Source organism: Stegostoma tigrinum, chromosome 26, assembly GCF_030684315.1.
Source record: "Stegostoma tigrinum isolate sSteTig4 chromosome 26, sSteTig4.hap1, whole genome shotgun sequence".
Classification (NCBI taxonomy): Eukaryota; Metazoa; Chordata; class Chondrichthyes; order Orectolobiformes; family Stegostomatidae; genus Stegostoma; species Stegostoma tigrinum.
The window spans coordinates 46,121,054-46,145,523 of NC_081379.1; the positions used below are offsets into that span (position 1 = coordinate 46,121,054).

Sequence of the window (24,470 nt, forward strand, 5' to 3'; positions counted from 1 at the left end):
AACCTTATCAAATGCTTTACTGAAATCCAAATACACCACATCAACCGCTTTACCCTCATCGACCTGTTTGGTCACCTTCTCAAAGAACTCAATAAGGTTTGTGAGGCATGACCTACCCTTCACAAAACCGTGTTGACTATCCCCAATCAAATTATTCCTTTCTAGATGATTATAAATCCTATCTCTTATAATCCTTTCCAACACCTTACCCACAAACAAAGTAAGGCTCACTGGTCTTTATTTACCAGGGTTGTCTCTACTCCCCTTCTTGAATAAGGGGACAACATTTGCTATCGCCCAGTCTTCTGGCACTATCCCTAAAGATAATGATGACATAAAGAGTAAAGCCAAAGGCTCTGAAATCTCCTCCCTAGCTTCCCAGAGAACCCTAGGATACATCCCATCTGGCCCAGGGAACTTAACTATTTTCACACTTTCCAGAATTGCTAACACCTCCTCCTTGTGAACCTCAATTCCGTGTAGTCTAATAGCCTGTATCTCAGTATTCTCCTCGACAACATTGTCTTTTTTCTTGTGAGAATGCTTACGAAAAATATTCATTTAGCACCTCGCCTGTCTCTTCGGACTCCACACACAACTTCCCACCACTGTACTTGACTGGCCCTAATCTTACTCTAGTCATTCTTTGGCTCCTGGCATACCTATAGAAAGCTTTAGGGTTTTCCTTGATCCTACCTGCCAAAGACTTCTCATGTCCCCTCCTGGCTCTTCTTAGACCTCTTTAGATCCTTCCTGGCTAACTTGTAACTCTCAAGTGCCCTAAATGAGCCCTCACGTCTCATCTTTACATAAGCCTCCTTCTTCACCTTGACAAGAGATTTAATTTCTTTAGTAAACCATGGTTCCCTCGCTCGACCACTTCCTCCCTGCCTGACAGGTATCAAAGACACGCAGTAGCCGTTCCTTGAACAATCTCCACCTTTCAATTGTGCCCGACTCCTGCAGCTTCCTTCTCCAGCCTATGCATCCTAAATCTTGTCTAATTGCCTCATAATTGCCTTTCCCCCAGCTATAACTATTGCCCTGCGGTATATACCTATCCCTTTCCATTGCTAAAGTAAACATAACCGAACTGAGGTCACTATCACCAAAGTGCACACCTACCTCCAAAATCTAACACCTGGCCTGGATCGTTACCCAGTACCAAATCCAAAGTGGCCTCACCTCTTGCTGGTCTATCTGCATACTGTGTCAGGAAACCCTCCTGCACACGTTGGACAAAAACTGACCCATCTAATGTTCGAGCTATAGCATTTCCAGTCAATATTTGGAAAGTTAAAGTTCCCATAACAACTACCCTGTCATCATCACTCCAATCCAGAATCATTTTGGCAATCCTTTCCTCTACATCTCTGGAACTTCCGAGGCCTATAGAAAACTCCCAACAGGGCGAATTCCCCTTTCTTGTTTCTAACATCAGCCCATACTACCTCAGTAGACGAGTCCTCATCAAACATCCTTTCTGCCACCGTAATGCTGTCCTGGACTAATAATGCCACACCTCCCCCTCTTTAACCACGTTCCCTGATCTTACTGAAACAAACATCTAAACCCCAGAAAAAGCAACAACCATTCCTGTCCTTGCTCTGTCCATGTCTCTGCAATGGCAACGGCAACAAAGTGCCAGGTACCAACCCATGCTGCAAGTTCACCCATCTTATTCCGGATGCTCCTGGCACTGAAGTAGACACACCTCAAACTACCTTCCTCCCTGCCGGTACACTCCTGCGACCTTGAAACCTTATTCATGACCTCACTACTCTCAATCTCCTGCTCACTGGAGCTACACTTCTGGTTCCCATACCCCTGCTGAATTAGTTTAAACCCTCCTGAAGAGCAATAGCAAATCTAACCCCCCAGGATATTGGTACCCCTCTGGTTCAGGTGTGGAACATCCCTTTTGTAAAGGTCCCACCTACCCTAGAATGAGCCCCAATTATCTAGGTATCTGAATCCCTCCCTCCTACACCATCCCTGCAGCCACGTGTTCAACTGCTGTCGCTCCCTATTCCTCACCTCACTAGCACGTGGCACGGTTAACAAACCAGAGATGACAACTGTTTGTCCTAGCTCTAAGCTTCCACCCTACTCCCTGAATTTCTGCCTCACATCCCCATCCCTTTTCCTACCTACTTCATTGGTGCCTACGTGGACCACGATTTGGGGCTGCTCCCCCTCCCCGTTGAGAATCCCGAAAACACGATCCGAGACGTCATGGACCCTGGCACCTGGGAGACAACACACCAACCGCAAGTCTCTCTTGTTCCCAGAGAATCTCCTATCTGTCCCCCTAACTATGGGGACAAACGCTCTCCCCCTTTCCCTTCTGAGCAACAGGGACAGACGCTGTGCCAGAGACCTGTACCCCATGGCTTACCCCTGGTAAGTCCCTCCCAACAGTATCCAAAATGGTATATCTGTTATTGAGGGGAACGGCCACAGGGATCTCTGCACTGTCTGCCTGTTCCCTTTCTGTCCCCTGACTGTAGCCCATCTACTTTTTGCCTGTACCTGAGGTGTGACTACCTCCCTGTAACTCCTCTCATTTGCCTCCTCAGCCTCCCGAACGATCTGAAGTTCATCCAGCTTCAGCTCCAGTTGCCTAACGCGGTTTTCGAGGAGCTGGAGTTGGGTGCACTTCCCGCAGATGAAGTCAGTGGAGACACTAGTGGTGACCCTTACCTCCCACATTCTACAGGAGGAGCATGCAACTGCCCTAACATCCATTCACACTGTTCGAAATTCCCAAACAGACTATTGAAAAAGGGAAAAAAAACCCTACCAAACAAGCGCTCAGATCCTTTTTTTTGGTTAGAGGAGGAGGATGGGTGGGAGACGTTACCTAAGTGTGCTAGCTTTCTGTGTTTTGTTCACAAGTCCCTCCAAAGTCCCTGTGTGTTGCAGCTTTCTGCAGATTTTCTCCATTTAAGTAATGTTCTGATCTCTTGTTCTCCTTTCCAAAATGAGCAACTTCATATTTTCCCACGTTATACTCCATTTGCAAACTTCCTTCCCCAGTTACATAACCTATCAACACCTCTCTGTAAACTCCATCCCCTTTACAACCTGCCTCTCCACCTGCTTTTGTGTCTTTTGCAAATTTGACTACAGTATAATCGCTTCCTTCCTCCAACTCATTGTTATATAATGTAAACAGCTGCAGTCCCAGCACTGATCCCTGTTGAACCCCACTGCTTACAGGTTGTCCAAAAATCTCTTATCCTACTCGCTGTTTCCTACGCATTAGCCAATTCCCTATCCATGTCAATACACACGTGGTTCTGCAATGGCTAAATCTAAATTAGCACAAGGCTTTGTTTAAAAAGCTTAAATTTAGGTAGGGCACCTGTGACCTCCCAATTCATGCTGGCAAAGTAGGTATCCATTTTCCTCATATATCCTTTTTTTTGGGAGTGTGTGATCTTACAGGAGAAGGGCAAAATGGTTATTTTGTGTGGAAAATCAGCAATGCAATAGCTAAATGTTCTGTACTTTTTTAAATAAGAGCCTACCTGTGCTGTTTTGGGCTATAGCTCAAGCTTTTAGCTTCATGTACATTTTGTTTCCTTTTTGCAAGATTGTTTTGCCAGCCCTGTAGCCTCTACAACCCAGCTTGGAACTAACTCAGTAGCCTCATAGACCACCAAATGTGGCCAGTTCACAGGTCCAGTGCTCATTGTTTAGCCTGCTTCCTTTGTATCCTGGAATCCCACTGTAAGTCTAATTTCTGAACTCAGTACTAGCACTGCTGTCTCACAGCATGAGGGGCCTGAATTCAATTCCACCCTGGGATGACTGTGTGGAGTTAGCAAATTCTCCCCCTGTCTGCATGGGTTTCCTCTGGGGGTTCCCCTGTTTCCTCCCACACTTTGTATGTTATATGGATTAGCTGTGGTAAATGCACGGTTAGAGGGATAGGATAGGGTAGTGGGCCTGGGTGGGATGCTCTTTGGAGGCTCATGGACTTGATGGGCTGAATGGCCTGCTTCCAAACTGTAAGGATTCTACAAACTGCTTTAAGTCTGATTTTGTGAATCCTATCAGAGATTGAGGAATTTTCCCAGCAGTGTACAAGCTGATGGGGTTAATATCTTCGTGAAATCCTGTTTCAAGTTTCCTAAATCTTGGAATTGTTTTGAAAATTTTGTCAACATTCTCTCCCATCTCCATGCTGAAACATTGTATTTCAAAGACGTCAATAAATATTTGCATTGCTGCTGAACAATGGGGCATTCTGATTCCTCAGTAAGTAGAGCGTCATACTGATATTTCATCCTGACTGACTAAGCTGTGTGATTATTTGCCAATAATATCTTGAAGGTGTGTACCTCCTGGTCTCTGAAGTTTAATATTTGCTGGTGTGACTCTCAGATTTCAACTGCTCTCCATTATTATTGAAACAATTGCTCCTCTGTTGAATTTGAATTCTGTTTCAAAGCCTTGTACCTTCGGGTTCAGGGCCTGTTTTCACTCTTTGATCTCCCCTAGGAGTGCTGCCTTCACCCTTTGTTCTCTGTCTTTAATTCTTCTGGCATACAGTGTCCAGTTCTGATCGCTCTCTTATAGAAAGGATATAATTAAGCTGGAGAAGTTTCAGAAGAGATTCACCGGAATTGAGGGTTTGAGCTGCATAGAAAGGCTGGATAGGCTGGGACATTTTTCTCTGGCGTGTAGGAGGTTGAGGGGTGACCTTGTAGAGGTTTATATAATCAGGAGGAATACAGATAAGATGAATGACAAGGATCTTTTCCCCAGGTTGGGGGATTCACGGCTAGGGTACATCTTTTTAACATGTAAGGAGAAAAATCTAAAAATGACTTGGGGGCAACTTTTTACACAGGGATTGGTTTGTGTGTGTGTGGAAAGGATTGCCAGAGGACGTGGTGGATGCAGGTACAATGTTTAAAAGACATTTGCATAACGACAGGAATGGGAACGGTTTGGAGGGATATGGGCCAGAAGCAGGCAGGTGGGACTAGTTTAGTTTGGGATTACATTTGGCGTGGACTGGTTGGACCAAGGGTTCTGCTTCAATGCTGTATGATACTACTACTCTAACTTTTTGTGCTTTCTTTTTGTTACCTGTTTTGCATTTCTCTGGAAATGTTCCTTTTGAAACATCCTTCCTTTGTTTTCGAGGTAATGAAGGTGCTGTTTATTTACAATATTCTCCAAAGTGTCCAAACATACAGCATTCAGGTTCCCACCCCTTGCTGGACATCGAGGCACGTGTAATTCTGTTTGGAGTCACATTTTTGTACACCCTAAGACCACCCTCGACACCCATTCCCTCTCTTCTGGAGCACTGATGGACTTCCAAGAGAGTGACCATCCTGAGGCCTACCCATTCAATCATGTCAGAAGAATCCTTGGTGTCTTCTTGCAAACTGACCAAATTTCGGCCCTGATTTCTGCCTGTGTGGAGAAGTGCTCGCCTGCTCGAACATTAACTCCTTTTTTGATTGAACAAAGTCTGATAACTTCGCCTCTCTCACATCGACTTCTATACAGCCTCTAACAAGTTCATCCTTCAAACCTCAGTAACCATAACAACCTGCTCAATGACAGTAAATCCATTATAAAGGCTTCGAATGGTTTTTCCATACACGATGATTGCTGATTAAACCTTGCCCGATTAGTCACTAAGCTTTTATTGTGGCTAAGTTATGTGTCGGATGGTTTATACATGCTGCATCATCCCCTGCAGTGCTTGTTTCCATGCTTTGTCTGGGGAGAACATTATTAGCTACAGGGCCTGCAGCACATAAAACATGCAGATGTCAATCTCTTGCCTTAGAACATAGAACATAGAACATAGAACAGTACAGCACAGAACAGGCCCTTCAGCCCACAATGTTGTGCTGACCATTGATCCTCATGTATGCACCCTCAAATTTCTGTGACCATATGCATGTCCAGCAGTCTCTTAAATGACCCCAATGACCTTGCTTCCACAACTGCTGCTGGCAACGCATTCCATGCTCTCACAACTCTCTGTGTAAAGAACCCGCCTCTGACATCCCCTCTATACTTTCCACCAACCAGCTTAAAACTATGACCCCTCGTGCTAGCCATTTCTGCCCTGGGGAATAGTCTCTGGCTATCAACTCTATCTATGCCTCTCATTATCTTGTATACCTCAATTAGGTCCCCTCTCCTCCTCCTTTTCTCCAATGAACAAAGTCCGAGCTCAGTCAACCTCTCTTCATAAGATAAGCCCTCCAGTCCAGGCAGCATCCTGGTAAACCTCCTCTGAACCCTCTCCAAAGCATCCACATCTTTCCTATAATAGGGCGCCCAGAACTGGACGCAGTATTCCAAGTGCGGTCTAACCAAAGTTTTATAGAGCTGCAACAAGATCTCACGACTCTTAAACTCAATCCCCCTGTTAATGAAAGCCAAAACACCATATGCTTTCTTAACAACCCTGTCCACTTGGGTGGCCATTTTAAGGGATCTATGTATCTGCACACCAAGATCCCTCTGTTCCTCCACACTGCCAAGAATCCTATCCATAATCCTGTACTCAGCTTTCAAATTCGACCTTCCAAAATGCATCACCTCGCATTTATCCAGGTTGAACTCCATCTGCCACCTCTCAGCCCATCTCTGCATCCTGTCAATGTCCTGCTGCAGCCTACAACAGCCCTCTATACTGTCAACGACACCTCCAACCTTTGTGTCGTCTGCAAACTTGCTGACCCATCCTTCAATCCCCTCATCCAAGTCATTAATAAAAATTACAAACATTAGAGGCCCAAGGACAGAGCCCTGTGGAACACCACTCGCCACTGACTTCCAGGCAGAATATTTCCCTTCTACTACCATTCGCTGTCTTCTGTTGGCCAGCCAATTCTGTATCCAGACAGCTAAGTTCCCCTGTATCCCATTCCTCCTGACCTTCTGAATGAGCCTACCATGGGGAACCTTATCAAATGCCTTACTGAAGTCTATATACACCACATCCACAGCTCGACCCTCATCAGCTTTTCTAGTCACATCCTCAAAGAACTCGATAAGGTTTGTGAGGCATGACCTGCCCCTCACAAAGCCGTGTTGACTGCATTTGATCAAGCCATGCTCTTCCAGATGGTCATAAATCCTATCCCTCAGAACCCTTTCTAACACCTTGCAGATGACAGACGTGAGACTTACTGGTCTGTAATTGCCGGGGATTTCCCTATTTCCTTTCTTGAAGAGAGGAATTACATTTGCCTCTCTCCAGTCCACAGGTACGACTCCAGTGGAGAGCGAGGATGCAAAGATCTTCGCAAGTGGCAAAGCAATTGCAATTCTCACTTCCCAAAGCAGCCGAGGACAAATCTGATCTGGGCCTGGCCACTTGTCAATCTTAACGTTTGACAAAATTTTCAACACATCAGCTTCCTCTATCTCTATCCATTCCAGCATGCACACCTCCTCTTCAAAGGTTTCATTCACTACAAAGTTCGTTTCTTTCGTAAAGACAGAAGCAAAAAACTCATTTAGGGCTTCCCCTACCTCCTCAGACTCCACACACAAGTTCCCTATGCTATCCCTGATCGGCCCTACTCTTTCTTTGACCATTCTCTTATTTCTCACATAAGTGTAAAATGCCTTTGTGTTCTCCCTAATCCGTTCTGCCAAGCCTTTCTCGTGCCCCCTTCTGGCTCTCCTCAGACCATTTTTGAGCTCTTTCCTCGCCTGCCTGTAATCCTCTAGAGCTGAGCTTGACCCTAGCTTCCTCCACCTTATGTAAGCTACCTTCTTCTTTTTGGCGAAAAGCTCCACCGCTCTCGTCATCCAAGGTTCCTTAATCTTACCCCTTCTTGCCTGTCTCAGAGGGACATATTTATTCATCACTCGCAACAACTGTTCCTTAAACAGCCTCCACATGTCTATAGTGCCTTTACCATGGAACAATTGCTCCCAGTCCATGCTTCCTAACTCATTTCTAATCACATCATAGTTTCCTCTTCCCCAATTAAATATCCTCCCATTTTGCCTAATCCTCTCCTTCTCCATAGCTATGTAGAATGTGAGGCAGTTATGGTCACTATCACCAAAATGCTCTCCCACCACAAGATCTGATACCTGCCCCAACTCGTTTCCGAGCACCAAGTCTAGAATGGCCTCTCCCCCCGTCGGCCTGTCAACGTACTGCGTTAGGAAACCCTCCTGAACACACCTTACAAAAACTGCTCCATTCATCCATTTGGGCCTTCCTCATTACCAAATAGTTGGTGCAGTGGCAAGGTTTTCACTTGAGCTGCTATCGCCACAGACCGTTGTATTTGACTTGGTGGGGGGGGGGGGGGGTGGGGAGGCGGTGTTTGACTTCTCCCTTATAATCGGGGACAGCTGCTGGTTTGTGCCTAGGCTTTGAAGTCTTTCAAAGTTCATGTTTTCATGCCTGCCAGAGTCTTCTTGCTTGGTTGCCCTGTAATCCAGGTCTTAAAAGGTCTTCTCCTGCCTTTGGAGTTTTCCTTTTACGACTACGTTCTCTGCATTGTGTTTTAGCTTTGAGCCTGCCCACCATGTACTCTAAGCAAATACTGATCAGTGATATACAGATCATCTCTGGGCCACACATGTCTGCACAGACATTTTCCCCAAGTCCTTATCAGTCAGTAAGGCTCTTAACTTCATAACTGCTTCCATACTGTAGCACTTCTTTATTTGCAACTGCATATATTGGACACTCAAAAACAGCTCTGGAAGAGAGTGTCAAAATTTAACATTTAATATAGGCCAGACATATCACATACAAAAACACTTCAAATGTTGATACTAATTCACAAACTGATCAAACAAATATTCTATTAAAAGTCAGAAAAGTGAATGTGGAGAATGTCAGGTTAGCCATGAGCCTATTGAATGGTGCAAAATGGCCCCCTCTTGTTTGTATTTCTTATGGGTTGTAGCCAATAGAACCTAGAGCTGATGACATAATGTAAAAGCAGGTACATACTTTAAAAGAAGTTCCTCAAGATTTGATATTCACTTTAGTTTGAGAACCAATAAAATGCTTGAAAAGCGCAAGATTTAAGAAAAGAGTTCAACTTCTTATGAAACCCAAAGATAATTCTGGCCATGATCACTACAGATTAATGGAAAACTGTGACCCTGGAGCTTTGAAATCAAAATTCATAAGAGATAGAATTGCTGCTGGAATTTATTGATGAGTCTTTGTCAGATTTATTACAGCCCAAAGAAGATTCAGCTTTGGAGAATGCCATTCAGATTATAGTGTAAGCAGGAAGTTGGAAGAATCATTGACAGAGCCTCAGAGTAGAAGGACAACTTTATTACAGCAGGGCAACAGAGCCTGTTGACTTTATTAGTTATAAACACCCTGCTGACACACAAACAAACTGGTACAAAGATTAAGCTAACCAGCAGATCCAACAGTCAATGTCAGCACTATAGAACAAAAACTTTAAGACTTAAGTCTAAGATTTTAAGACTGACATAGAATTAAGTGTTTATCAGATTGAAAATGAGAGCTAAAGAAACAGAAGTGACAGTCTGCCGGGATGAAGTGATATGGCCCAGGTGACATATCTTTCAAAATAAGATTTATAATGCAACACAAGCAGCATAAGAAATTTGAGAATGTACACATGATTTATAAGCAACACCTCTCATTTTTGAGTCCACATTCATGTCTTGACCTCAACGTTCTTACGGCGGCAGAATGTATTCATCTGGTTGCAAGAGACAAACAAACAGGCCCAGAGAAACCATGCTAGGGCATGCCTGATGGGGGATCTAGCAAACCTCCCAGTTCAAGGGAAATCAGGAATGGACAATAAATGCAGGCTCAGCCAGTGAGGTCCACAGCCCATGAATGAATTTTCTAAAAGAAAGTTCAGTGAGCCCTTTCCAATTCAGCAGAAATGAATTCTTCATAAAGCTAAGAGCTTAAATGTTCTCAGTTCTCACAATCTCCAGATATGTAACTGAGCTCTCCTGATGTGAAAGTTTTAGAAACTGAGATGACTCGCTCTTGGACGGCCAGAACCCCTTCTGAGTAAAAAAACTAAACTTCTAAATTTGATCCTGGTGTCTTCTGAACTGAATTACAAGACTTGCTCAGTCCTGGATTCTTCTGATCTGGAAGTATTTATTTTCATTGAACAGCTGTCTTCCATGATGGGAAATTCATCAGACTTAAAGCAGCTGAGATCTTGTTGTGTGCTACTTACCAGGCTCAGCAGGGATGGATACTTCGACACAACTAAGTGAAATTAAGTGTCCGCTGCAAGAAGTAATGGACCAATCACGTGTTACAGAATCAATCTGCTCTGTGAAGGACATCCAAGACATAAAGGGTCCTCCAGCATGGAGAGAGGTTACAGACCATGCTGGGTCAAGACTAGAGCCAAGGTCAAGATTCCTCAACCCAAAGAGCTACTAATCTCCCAAGTCCAAAGACAATACTTTCTGGAAGGACTGTGAGATCTCCAGGTTGCCTGAATTTGTGTGACCAGAGTGGTGTGGCTGTGGTAAATGTAATTATATAGATGAAGGCTAGGTATGGAAAAATAGACTGGGGAAGGTGAAATGTTGTATAAAGCAATATTTGTGAAAAGGTTAATGTTGGAGACTGCATTAAGTTCCACCCACACCGATGATGTCTTAAAGTCTTAGAGGGGAGAAACCTACAAAGTAGTTCTGGATTTCAAAGTGGAGAGATACATCATCTATTTCTCCCAATAACCTTAGTAATGAGCTAATGGAACTTCTACCTAATTGCTATCATGAAATAAATTACATCCTGTCAAGAATAACAGCCTTTTGTTGAAGCATTCCAGTTGTTGTTTATCTAAAGCTGTTGATGGTACTCAGAAAATCTCAATGAAATCAGGCAGAGTCAACATGGTTTGGTGAAAGAGAAGTCACTTTTCACAAATCTATTATAGTTCTTTGAGGAAGTAAAAAGCAACCTGTGATTAGGTGTGGTGTATCCAAATTTCCAGAAGGTATTTGACATCATTGAAGGTAAACGCACAAATTAAGAGCTCGTAGTATAGGAGGTGACATATTAGCATGAGTAGATGTTAGTTAGATAAAAGGAGAATCTTTGCAAACACAACCATCCCGGTGAGCTTCAGAAAGGCAAGCATAAAGGAAATCTCAGGAGATGACCAAGCTTTCCTTGCTGCAGTGGTATAGTGGTAATGTCACTGCACAGACATTTCTGGATCTGTAACATGTGGAGGGTGTCAGGGACCAGTATCAATAAGAGACCAAAATGGGGATTAAATTTACAGATGACACAATAATACTTGTGAGAGTAAGTTGTGAAAAGGAAACAAGGAGGCTTCAGTGGGATATAGATTTGTTAAGTTAATTGTAAAATAAGTGACAAAGCAGCATGTCCATTTATCCACTTTGGCCGAAAAATTGTAAAATAGCGTTCAATTAAGCAGAGAAAGAGAGAGGGAGAGAGGCAGCAGAGTTCAGAGGTGTACAGGGATGTGGCTGCCCTGGTATATGAATCACAAAAAAAGTTAGCATGCAGGTACAGCAAGTGTACAGGAAGGCAAATGCAATGTTATTTATTGTAAGAGATATTGAATATAAAAGTAAGAACGTTTTGCTATCTCATGTTATAAGTTCATTCATGGGCTGTGGGTTTCGCTGACTGGGTTAGCTTTAATGGTCCCTCCTGAGTTGCCCCCTTGAGAAAATGGTGGTGAGCTGCCCTAGTGCATTTCAAAATACTGCTTTGGTCTACACTTTTAAGAACGAACTGGGAGAAGTAGCATTATTGGGAAACCTGAATAGAAAAGTTCTCTTAGGAGAGCAGAAAGATCTAATCAGAAAATAAAACTTCCTGGTGGACATTCCAGTTACAGTACATTCATAAGATACCACGGTGTCTGAGCTATGTGAGGAGTGAAATGTTTGCCAGGTGAGCGCTACATGTTGGGTGGAAAACATGAGGGTTCAAATGGAGATGACTTGTGTAGCGTTGTTCCTGCTCCTATTGGAGCTGGTAGTAAGACTGGCCCTTGATTGTTCACCAGCTCCCAGGGTAATATTTCCACCTTAATAGAGAACCTTCACAAACTCAAACACATCAATGAGGTTTAGAAAGGCAAGCATAAAGCAAATTTCAGAAGACGACCAAGCTTTCCCTGTTGCAGTGGTATAGTGGTAATAGTTAGTAATCCAGACTCCTAAAGTCCTGGGGACATGGTTTCAAATCCCACCATGGTGAAATTTGAATTCAATAATGATCTGGATTTAAAAGCCAGCGAAAGACAGCACGGTGGCTCAGTGGTTAGCATTGCTGCCTCACAGCGTCAGGGAACTGCGTGGGTGACTGTTCGCATGGAGTTTGCACATTCTCTCCATGTCAGTGAGCGTTTCCTTGGGGTGCTCCGGTTTCCTCCTACAGTCCAAAGGTGTGCAAGTTAGGGCGGGTTGGATTGTGCTAAATTGCTAATGGAGTGTAGGTTAACCACGGGAAATACAGGTATAGGATGGGGCGAGGGGTCTGGGTGGGTGTTCTTCAGAGATTTGGTGTGGACTCTATAGGCCAAATAGCCTACTTCCACAGTGTAGGGATTCTAACAGTAGATTTCCCAAACTAACGGTAACCAGGTGTTAATTGTTGTTGGATGTCCTTTTGGGAGGAATTTGGCCATGCTCCATTCTGCTCAAAACGTCTCCTGTATGAGCACGTGGCACTTCCTCAGAGGGTCAAAAAATAGCGTTGCATCATCCTTACGATGCAATTCCACAACACCCCCAAAATTGCCAATTGTGCCAAATCTATCTGCGTATGTGCATGTTTGAGATTGTTGGCCAGTACCTGGCCTAGTGACTGCAGAGTCAGGTCAAATCTGAAATGGCCAAGCAAGCCACTCTGTTCATGGGTAATTGGTGAAGATTTCACATTTTATGAATGAATAACAAAAAACAGGCCGCATCAAGTATAATGTAATCACAGCCATTAATATGTTGATGGTGATTTATTGCCACTTGTACTCTATAATGAACAACACAGTAAAATACAGTGAAAAGCTTCAAACAGGCTGCGGGCCTACCACAGCTCCACTGAAGCTGTTGTCTCAACAATGCCGCTGAGTTAAAAGCAGGGTGACACGTCTAAAAACCAAAATTGAGTAGCTTTTTCTCTCTCTGCATTGTGAAAGATGTGCACCCCAGCGATTGTCCCAGAGTTTGAGAGGTGATCTCACAGCCAGTAACTGCTGACCAATACCAAGCCCTAGCAGGGTCACACTGCAGTGCTGATAGACCAGCTCATCTCGGATTCCCCAAAGCCCCCACCTAGTTTTTTCCAGTGTTACCGCGGTGGCAGGACCGCCAGTCTGCCTAGATCTCAGTGTAGTCCCAATTCAAACTGTACCCACTGTGTTGGAACGGACCGCAAGTGATAGAATCGAGTTGGCCAGCAATCTCAAACACACACATACACAGAAGGATTTGACGCAATTGGCAATTTTGAGGGTGTGGTGGAATTGCATCGGTCTGCTGAGCAGTCGAATCCCAAGAGCTCACCACCTTTCAGATACTATTGGGAGAGTATTTTTTCCAGCGGTTACCAATTGGGCTCTCAGTTAACAAAGACTCAGTCTAACAGCAGATGGTTATGGTTATCAAGAATGTATTTTGCTGCACGCTTTTGATGTTTGTACATCACTGTTGAGGGTAAGACAACAGCACAACACAGTAATAACCTTCACTTACTGATGGCGATGGCACGATGATAAGAATTGGCATCTAACTGCACAATGTCCCAAGTCAACAGCAGACACATAAACACCTTTGGATCCACACTGAAGGAGCCTGGCCCTAATCAAGGTTAGATTGAGGATGTTAAATGAATGCTGACCCCATCGGATTCTCAAAGCATCGGGTGCATCACTGCGAGGTTTGGGCACGTGTTTTTTTCCCCTGGAAAACGGACGACCCGGTTTGAAAACCCTACCATCCTGCAGTTCTGATCATGAATCCTGAAATGTTGCTGTCCACTCAAGAGCAGCCCCTGCCTCCTGAGTGTGGGGGCAGAGTACCGGAGCCGTTCCACTCCGATGATCAGCAGGGACAGAAATGTCTCCCCTCCTGGGGATACCGTGTGGAGTATGTCAGGAAAGGCCAAGGAGATGTGTGCAGATTGAAACCTCGGCTGTGTATGTGTGGGAAGGATGGGGACAGAAGGAGTATGGAATTAAATCTCTGTGGTTAATAATAGAGAGGTACATAAACCAACTTGGTCATTGGGGCCTCAGATCACATGTGGCTGGAATCTGGGTCTGTAGGGCTCCAGAGCAGGAATTAGAATTCGAATTAGGTTTTATTGTCTGCAGTTTGGGACCAGGTGAATGGAGGCTTGGAGTGGGCCCTGCCTGAGCGTGTTTCCGTCTGCGCTGCCAGTAGTTATCGAACGGGAGGAGACAGCAGCAGGAGGAGATCAGTAGGCAGTAATATCGATGGCATGAAGCACCCAGCTCCTCCCAAGAATCCAGGCTGCAGCTAGGCCTTGGGCAGGGTTGGGGGGCCTGTATGGGGAAGAGACTTAAGTAAGAGTTTAATATCTGAACATTTCTCATTCCTTTTGGCTTTGTTGCCTTTATTTCCGCAGTTTTCTTTTTATTCTGGTTTTGTAATCAAATGTGTAATCACGGTGATGCTGCTTACAGGGTTCGAGATGCCAAAAAATAGTGACAGTCATGTTGGGAAGGGGACTCACGCCCATTGCCCGTGGCAGAGCACTTAACAAGACAGACTGTAAAGTTTATTTCTTCATTTCTCAGCCTTTACATTCTACAATTTGGCCTGTTTTTCTGTGTTTTAAGATGGTGCCGACACAGCGGCAACCAATGTACAGCACTTATCGCTACACTTGGTAACAAAATTCACGTGACAGAAAGCCACCCAATCAGGGTGGGAAGTCCTTTCTTCCCACTCTGTATATAATCATGTTCAATTTGCCTGGTGCTCACCAGATTGCACATCACTATCTTTCAGAATTACTTAACAAGCAACTCCTCGAGCACCTCACTTTCTCCTTCCACTTGCCATTTCAAACCCGATCTTCACACCCAAACTTGCACAGAGCTCCATTTGCCTCGCTTCCTCCTCCACTCTTCTGCACCTCACTGCTGCCCTATGCTATAAAACACAGCCCTCTTCTTTGGAAGGAGCCTACGGTGCTGACTATACTCTGTCAAACAGCAAAATGCCGGCCCCAGTGACAGACCCGAGCAGCCTGATACATAGGAACTCAGACCTAAACATTACGTGAGGAGGGTCCACTTCGAAGTTCTCTCTATAAAGGGATTTACAAAAAAAACAGCACAGGTAGTTCCAGTCATAAAGTGACCTGTGCCTTGTAAGTCACCAAACATATGGTGTCCCTACCTCTGAACTAGGAGGCCTCGGTTAAAGTTCCAACTGCTCCAGAGATGTGTAATATCATCTCTGAACAGGTTTATTAGAAAAATATGCATAATAGCCTCTGTCAGCACAGAATGCAATGTTCAAATGATAGCATTAATGATACAAAGTTCAATCCATTATTAAGTGTTAGTGCGTATTTATTAATTTATAAGCAATCCTGGATCAGTGTGATTCACTTTATTAACGCTGCCTTGCAAATAAATACATCGCACGTCCACAAGGTGCAGTAAATATATTAAACATTAAAATGGCAGAATATTGGTCCTAGGGAAATGCTCGTTGAGGTCCCCATGTTTAGATAAAGCAGAGTTCAATTGAGGTTCCAATCCCATTAGGCAGGCCATGTTGTAATTAATGATTTCTTCACTCGTTGTTTGCAGTTGGTAGATTTTGACTCTCTCTGGGTTTGGTCTAAGAAACAATCTCTATTCCTTTCCTCTCTGCTGGAAAATGAGGTTGGAGAAGTAGTAACAGGGGCCAAAGAAATGGTGGAGGAGCTTAACATTTACTTTGGATCAGTTTTCACAGCAGAAGATGCCAACGTTAAACCACAACTTCAAGAGAGTTTGGGTCAGAGGTGGGTGTGGTGGCCCTCACTGTGGAGCCGGTTCTGGGGAAGCTGTAAGGTCTGAATGTGGATAAACCTCCCGGACCAGATGGACCACATTTCAGGGTTCTGAAGGAGATGGTTGAGGAGATTGTAGAAGCATTGGTGATCTTTCAGGAATCACTGGAGTCAGGGATACTCCCATAGGAATGTCAAATGGCTAACGTAACACCCCTGTTTTAAGGAGGGAGGTCGGAAGAAGATAAGAAATTATAGGCCGGTTCGCCTGGCCTCAGTATCAAAAACAGAAGTTGCTGGAAAAGCTCAGCCGGTGTGGCAGCATCTGTGAAGAGAAATCAGAGTTAACGTTTCGGTTCCAGTGACCCAACCTCAGAACCAGACCCGAAACATTAATTCTGATTTCTCTTCACAGATGCTGCCAGACTTCATAGAATCATAGAATCCCTACAGTGTGGAAACAGGCCCTTAGGCCCAACAAGTCCACACCGACCCTCAGAGTATCTCACCCAGACTCGTCCCTAGACACAATGGGGAAATTTAGCGTGGCCAATCCACCTAGCCTGCACATGTTAGGACTGTGGGAGGAAACTGGAGCACCCGGAGGAAACCCTCGCAGACCCAGGGAGAATGTGCAAACTCCACACAGACAGTCACCCAAGGGTGGAATCGAACCCGGATCCCTGGCACTGTGAAGCAGCAGTGCTAACCACCTGCTGAGCTTTTCCAGAAATTTCCATTTTTATTTCTGATTTCCAGCATCCTCAGCTCTTTTGTGCTTTATTTAGCCTGAATTCAGTCATTGGTAATATTTTAGAGTCCATTATAGTGTGAGCGGGAGCATAGGGGGGTAAGATCACTGGCTCGTGCATTCAATGTCCAACTGAGGGACCTGCCATTTGATAACTGGGGAGGGGAATGGGCACAGTATAGAGACCTACTCGCTGCCCCTTCCTCCAGTCTCCAGTTCCTGCACCCATTCTCCTTCCCCTGGGGTCTAATGGTGAGACCATACAAAGTGAGCGTGCTGTGGGCAGGGACTATCCCATGATTGGCTCTGGGAGAGGTGCCAGTGTAAATCAGAATGGTCAGCCACCGTTAACACCAAAATCTGGGCCTATTCTGCCAAATGGCTGGGTTATAAATTGTAATAAAAGTGTAATGCATGTGGGAGTGTACCTCCGGGTATGAGACAGAAACTTAACCCTGTTCCTTTTCTCACTCAGATTGGAGCCTCCCTGTTTGCCAGTAATATCGGCAGTGGTCACTTTGTGGGATTAGCTGGGAATGGCGCAGCTGGCGGAATAGCTACTGGAGGATTCGAATGGAATGTACGTACTCACAGATCGTCTCCAGAGAATCTGCACTATCGTTACACCCAGTTATAGCTTACCTGACAACGGGCTGGGATGGGCGATAAGACACTGTAATCTAGATAGCCAGTTAGTTCCAAAGGACAGTCAGTAATTAGCCTTGCTTACAGATGGAAAGATGGTGGAGGATTCAGTATTTTCCAATCTCTTTTAATGATTCCTGAATAAAGTGCTGATTTATGTTGGGAGCAATTCCAGGCATTGTGCCCCCATTATCCTCCTGAGGGGCATTTTCTAAGTGTGAGTGCAGCCAATCGGAGTCACTAGGATATGTGATACCTGACATTACTCCTGGTCAATGTCTGCACTCTCACATCTCTGTGAGATAGCAATGAGCAGCATGGCGGGGCAAGGTCCAGGCCCAGAGCACTGATGTGAATTGTCACACATTTCCCTGTGGGTTGTACTGATCCTGATCGGCCAGCTCGGGGTTACAGGAGACCTTTAAACTCTCACATCTGAGCATCAGCAATTCTTAAATTTATTGCTGCCAACCTTTGACCCCTGAACTGAGTGACTTGCTGGCCTGGAAGTGAAGAGTTGACCACCTTGCTTGAGCCTGGGAGTCACATGTAGGCCAGAGCAGGTAAAGCTGGCAGATTTCTTTTTCTAAAAGGATGTTAGTGAAGCATCACTGAGACTAGACTAATTCACTAAACCCTACAAACTGGCTGGGTGGGAACTAACCGACCATTAGCCTGGGGCCTACTTAGGCTACTCACCCAATGACAGTGCCACGAGGTCCCCATTTCCCCACATTTCAAGTGACATCAGCGCACCTCCTCCTTCCTAGCAACTCACCCATCTCCCCCTCACGGCCTCACCACTCCCACTGACTACGGCAGGCAGGCCACTCCAAAAGCAATTGAAAACACCTTCAACGAAAGCCCTGTGATGTAGCTGTTGGTGATCGATACTTTGAACAATTTCACAGTCTGCAAACAAATAACAAAGATGGTTGGGACATGCAATGCTCAGAGAAACAGCAGGAACTAGGAAGAATCCAAATCTCAAAGCCACATGTCCTGAAAACTTGTCACGGTTTACACATTAAATAAAACACAATATAAGATTAAGTAACAGAACAAACCGCAGACTGAACGAGTTCCTATAAAACTTTCTTTTATTTATGCATGGGATGAGGGCATCACTAGTCAGGCCAACATTTATTGCTTGAAGGCAGTTAAGCATCAATCACTTTGCTGTGCACCTGAGGTTTCAGGTAGGCCAGACCGGGTAGGGATGGCAGAGATAATGGGAACTGCAGATGCTGGAGAATCCGAGATAACAAAGTGTGGGGCTGGATGAACACAGCAGGCCAAGCAGCATCTCAGGAGCACAAAAGCTGATGTTCCCAGGGGGCCTAGACCCTTCATCAGATGGCAGTTTCCTTCCCCACAGAAGGTTAGTGAACCAGGTGGGGTTTTCCCCTGACAATCCGTTCATAGTCATCATTAGACTCTCAATTCCAGAATTTTTAATCGAATTGAAATTCCACCATCTGCTATGGCAGGATTCAAACCCAGGTCCCCAGAACATCACCCAAGTCTCATAGATGAGCAGTCCGGTGATAATACCACTGGGCCATTGTCATTTTCAGTTCTCGACTAGGTGAGGCATGTTGTTGGTCTTTATTTGGAGCTAGAGAAGGTCATATCAAACTTGCTGCAAGGCTCGCTCTGCTGTTCCTTATTATTTCTGTAAATTAAGCTACATTCTCTGAATCCATAAACATATCCAAATGGCATATTTCCACCAATTTGTTAGAATGAGTTGAAGCAGAAACCATGCACCATTGAAGTTCAATGCAGAATTGATGATGGGTCACAAAGGTACCTCACTTGTTTCTGAGCCCAGGGATTCCTCTACATCAATATAATCATTATGTTTTGTCTGTGCTGTAACCTTTCCTTCCTGTTCCTCTACCAGGCCCTTGTCATTGTCATTATTCTGGGATGGCTGTTTGTGCCAATCTACATTCGAGCTGGCGTAAGTAGCTCCTTGTTTTGATCCTTTTCTGCGATGATCTCAGGCTGTCTTAATTTCTCGTGCTTGCACCTCATGAACTGTCTCCTCTCCTCAAGGTTGTGACCATGCCGGAGTACCTGAAGAAGCGATTCGGGGGGAATCGGATCCGAATTTATCTGTCTGTGCTCTCACTTTGCCTCTACATATTCACCAAGATATCGGTACGTTCCCAGCGGCCTTCAGCCAGACCTTGGACCTGTTAGCAAAACAGCGCAGGACTCCTACTCTAGCTCAAAATGTGGGAAAATCGAGGATTAATTTCTCTGGTAAACAAAATCATGGGATGCTGCACAGCAACGGGAGATTTTTCTATTTTTTTTCATGTGACTTGGGCTAGACCAGTATTTACTGGCCATCCTTAAATTTCCCAGAAGGCAGCTAAGAGTCAACCACATGAAAGTGGATCTGGACTCTCTCTCCTTCCCCCAAGGACATTAGTGAACCAGATGGGTTTTTACAACAGTCGACATTAGATCAGCTTTTAATTCCAGGTTTTTGTTTATTGAGTTTCATCCATTTCCCATGGTTGGATTTGAAACCATGTTCCTACTACAGGTTCCTACTCCGGCAACATTACCGCTCCATCACGGCCTCCCCATATTGCCAAACCACATTCCCGCTCTCTGATATTCCACACTCGGAGACAGGGGATCAAACAAAGAGATAATGGAGACAGGGAAAGATGCAAGATCCATCCCTTATCACAGCCTTGTGCATGGTAATACACCGAGCTCTCCATGCCCCACGGCCAAAAATTGTAAATGTCAACATAGCAAGAAATTGCTTCCGCTCATCAACCAATCAGGAATGGAGGGCACCAATTTAAAGTAATTAGCAAAAGTGGGATGAGGATGAACCTTTTCACACAGTTCAGTGCTTAGAATCCAGAATGCTTTCCCTAAGGCAGGGAAAAGGCAGGAGAATGCCACGAGCTGAGATGTTTATTCCAGCAACCAGCACCAACACGATTGGTGAATGGCATCTGGAACAATTGTATGATTCTGCAACAGGGTCAAATGAGAGTTACTCAGCAGATGCACCAAGGGGAGATGTTTAATAATGTTGTAGAGTGTAAACTGGCAAGTGCTAAAAGTATGAAGCACAGAAGTGAGAATGTAGACTAAATTGTGTGGAGTTACACTTTCTGGGTGAAATAAACTCCACAGAGGCTGGTATCCCCATCACCATGTCACCCTTTATTTACACTTGGAGAGTCCTTGACACTGGTCCAGCTCCCTCAGAGCCAGATCTCAGGGTGTCAGAATGTTTGACACACCTCCTTTTTATCTGTCAGCCAGGGCTCCCTGATTGGACCAGGCTAACGGCCCCAATCAGGGAACTCATATTCTATGAGGTCCACCTGGCTGACCTTGTTACAATCACTACACTGGGGATCACAGCATCTTTAAGCTGAGACTGTTCTCAGAAGGTGTTATAGCTGGGATAGGACCCGCAATGGGGCCTGTTGTACAAGGACACAGAAAGGCATGAGCTGATAACCATAAGCTTGGGCAGCACGGTGGCTCAATGGTTAGCACTGCTGCCTCACAGTGAGGGGACCTGGCTTCATTTCCACCCTCAGATGGCTGTCTGTGTGGAGTTTGCACATTCTCCTCATGTCTGCGTGTGTTTCCTCCAGGTGCTCTGGTTTCCTCCCACAGTCAAACGATGTGCAGGCTAGGTGGATTGGCCATACAGGGATATGTAGGATGGGTGTGGGCCTGGCTGGGATGCTCTTCAAAAGGTCAGTGTCGACATGATGGGCTGAATGGCCTGCAGGGATTCTATGATGTGCCAAACAGCTTGCTTGTGAATGCATGGTGCTAAATTGCTGGAATGAAGCCCTGAAGGAATTCAACTGTCTTTTTTCAATCAGAATGCTCGAATTCCTTGAACATTCCCCTGTATCTGCGTGAACTTCTCCAGCCCTTCTCCAACCCTTTGCAGATGACCCTAAGATTGTTGGTGTGGCAGATAGTGAAGGGGAGTGTCGGAGAATGCAGCAGAATATAGATAGATTGGAGAGTTGGGTGGAGAAATGGTAGATGGAGTTCAATCCAGGCAAATGCGAGGTGATGCATTTTGGAAGATCCAATTCAAGAGTGAACTATATGGTAAATGGAAAAGCCCTGGGGAGAATTGATGCACAGAGAGATCTGGGTGTTCAGATCCATTGTTCCCTGAAGGTGCTAACGCAGGTCAATAGAGCGGTCAAGAAGGCATACGGCATGCTTTCATTCATCAGGCAGGGTATTGAGTACAAGAGTTGGCAGGTCATGTTACAGTTGTATAGGACTTTGGTTTGACCGCATTTGTAATACTGCTCACAGTTCTGGTTGCCACATTACCAAAAGGATGTGGATGCTTTGGAGAGGGTGCAGAGGAGGTTCACCAGGATGTTGTCTGGCATGGAGGGTGCTAGCTATGAAGAAAGGTTGAATAGATTAGGATTATTTACTTCAGAAAGACAGAGATTGAGGGGGGACCTGATTGAGGTCTACAAAATCATGAGGGGTATAGACAAGGTGAATAGCCAGAAGCTTTTTCCCCAGAGTGGGAGACTCAATTACAAGGGGGTGTCACCATTTCAAGGTGAGAGGGGAAAAGTTTAAGGGAGATATGTGTGGAAAGTTCTTTACACAGAGGGTGGTGGGTGCCTGGAATGCGTTGCCAGTGGAGGTGGTAGAGGCAGGCACGATAGTGTCATTTAAGATGTATCTAGACAGAATCATGAATGGGCAGGGAGCAGAGGGATACAGATCCTTGGAAAATAGGCGACAGGTTTAGACAGAGGATCCGGATCAGTGCAGGCTTGGAGGGCCGAAGGGCCTGTTCCTGTGCTGTAATTTTCTTTGCTCTTTGTTCTTTGTATAAACCCCCACCCCCTAAGATCTGGTTACTCTTCCAATTCAGGCCTCCTGCTCTGCACCAGGTTCCTTTGACCAATCACTGATGACCATTCCTTCGGCCCCCAATGTGTGCCATTCACCAGCCAAAGCTTCTCACCTGCCCCTCTCCTTTGTCCCGTAAAAATTTGTTTAAGAATCTAACTCTTATTCCTGCTGCCCTTATATCGCGATGGCTTGCTTTCAGATCATGTTTGGTAATGCTCCTGGGAAGATCTTTCTCGTTTTTCCTTCAGCCTGTGAGAGGTGGTGTTGTAAATGGAGACGCTGTCTGATTCACAGGTCTTTCCCTATTGCTAAGTCTTTGCCAGGCTTTAGATCACTCTTAGGAGACAGCAAGGATTGCAGATGCTGCAAGCCAGAATCAATACACATAGAACAAAAACAGAAGTTGCTGGAAAAGCTCAGTGGATCTGGCACCGTTCTCAGGAAGCATCACTGGACCTGAAACGTTAACTAATTTTTTTCTCATCACGGTCGCTACCAGATGTGCTGAGATTTCCCAGCAATTTCTGTTTTTGTTCCTGGTTTACAGCATCCGCAGTTCTTTTGGTTTCAATGAAGGTGGAGCTGAACAAACACAGCAGGTCAGACAGCATCAGAGGAGCAGGAAAGTCAACGTTTTGGGCTGAAACTCTTTGACACGATGACTTTGTCCTGTCCTCGCTGCTCCTCAGATGCTGTTTAACTTGCTATGTTTCTCCAGCTCCACTTTTATTGACTTTAGATCACACTTACTCATGGGATCTCAGCTCCTTTAGCAGTGCATGTTATAACCATACAGAATATATGCAATGGCCTGAGTGATCAGCGCACAGTGTGAAGATTGATCTGTGTCACTGCTTCACATGCATATCTTTATCAGTCTTAAACTTGCTGACATGTACAATAAGGTTTAATACTTTGAGATGGGTCGTGGCCATTATATCAATTCTTAACAAAAATTTCACAAGCAAGAGCACAGAGGTCACTTTAATCATACTCGGACTGTTGTCTTGGTGTAGTAATGTTAATTATTGTGATTACTTTCAGTGTGACTGCAGTGAACATGTAGGGACCGAGCCATAACAGGAAAATATATCGACTAGAAACAATGTAAGGAGTTTAGACGCATCACACGTAGTCTGTAAAAACAAGGTGTACGGCTGGGCCAACACAGCAGGCCAAGCAGCATCAGAGGAGCAGGAAAGCTGATGTTTCGGGTCTGGACCCTTCAACATGTAATCTATATTTGTTTTACCTTTAACCACTGAGCTGATTTCATAAAATCCCTAAACTGTGGACGCAGGCCATGCAGCCTATCAAGCCCATGCTGACCCTTTGAAGAGTACTCCACCCAGACTCCCTCCCTGTAACCCTGCATTTCCCATGGCTAACCCACCTAGCCCTCACACCCCTGGACACTGTGGGCAATTTAGCGTGGCCAATCCACCCAAACTTGCACATCTTTGGGCTGTGGGAGGAAACTGGAGCACCCGGAGGAAACCCACGCAGACACGGGGAGAATGTGCAAACTCCACACAGATAGCTGCCCTCGGGTGGGATCAAATTCAGGGTTCTCCCAGAGTGGCTTTAGCGCATTAAGGAAGACAGCAGCAATGCGAGAAATAAGTACCAATCACAATTGGCCTATACATATCATCCTTTTATCTCTCTCCCCAGCGTCACTCTATGATCTTTTTTATTATTCATTCATGGGATGTGGCCGTCACAGTTTGGGCCTTCATTCATTGCACACCCTTAATTGCCAATGGGGAGTCCATCCGCCAATCCCATGAATGTGGAGGAGCTGGTAGAGGTAATTTTTATGCCTGATGGCACTCTGGGCACTGCCCCACCAATGCAGCTATGTCTGCATCCAGTCCTGGCCACCAGACATAACTTCTCACCAACATCTTCATTTTTGGAAACCCCTGGATGACTGTGGAGGAGTTCAGCCTTTATCTAGCAGTGACCTTTGCTGAGAGCAATCACTCTTGCTCCCCATAATAATGTACCACCCTCTGCCGTGATCTGGCCTCTCTGGGTCCTAGGAGGTTTGAATTCTGGTTGTGACGGCCCTTTGGTTTACCCCATCACCTCTAGCTGTTTTAGTTTGGCCAGGACCGGATCTTTCTGCGTCTAAAGCCTGATTTTGGCAGCTGTGCCTGGAAGTGTGTC

General features: G+C 45.1%; 1 protein-coding gene across 1 annotated transcript in view; it reads left to right on the forward strand.

Moving 5' to 3' along the window:
• The window catches only part of slc5a1 (solute carrier family 5 member 1), an 82,744-nt gene that overhangs the window by 13,547 nt on the left and 44,727 nt on the right, over positions 1-24,470 (forward strand). Inside the window, exons 3-5 of the mRNA XM_048556689.2 lie at positions 17,230-17,334; positions 19,306-19,365; positions 19,461-19,565. Of these exons, the coding sequence (XP_048412646.1) occupies positions 17,230-17,334; positions 19,306-19,365; positions 19,461-19,565 (270 nt within the window). The remainder of the gene's footprint in view (positions 1-17,229; positions 17,335-19,305; positions 19,366-19,460; positions 19,566-24,470) is intronic.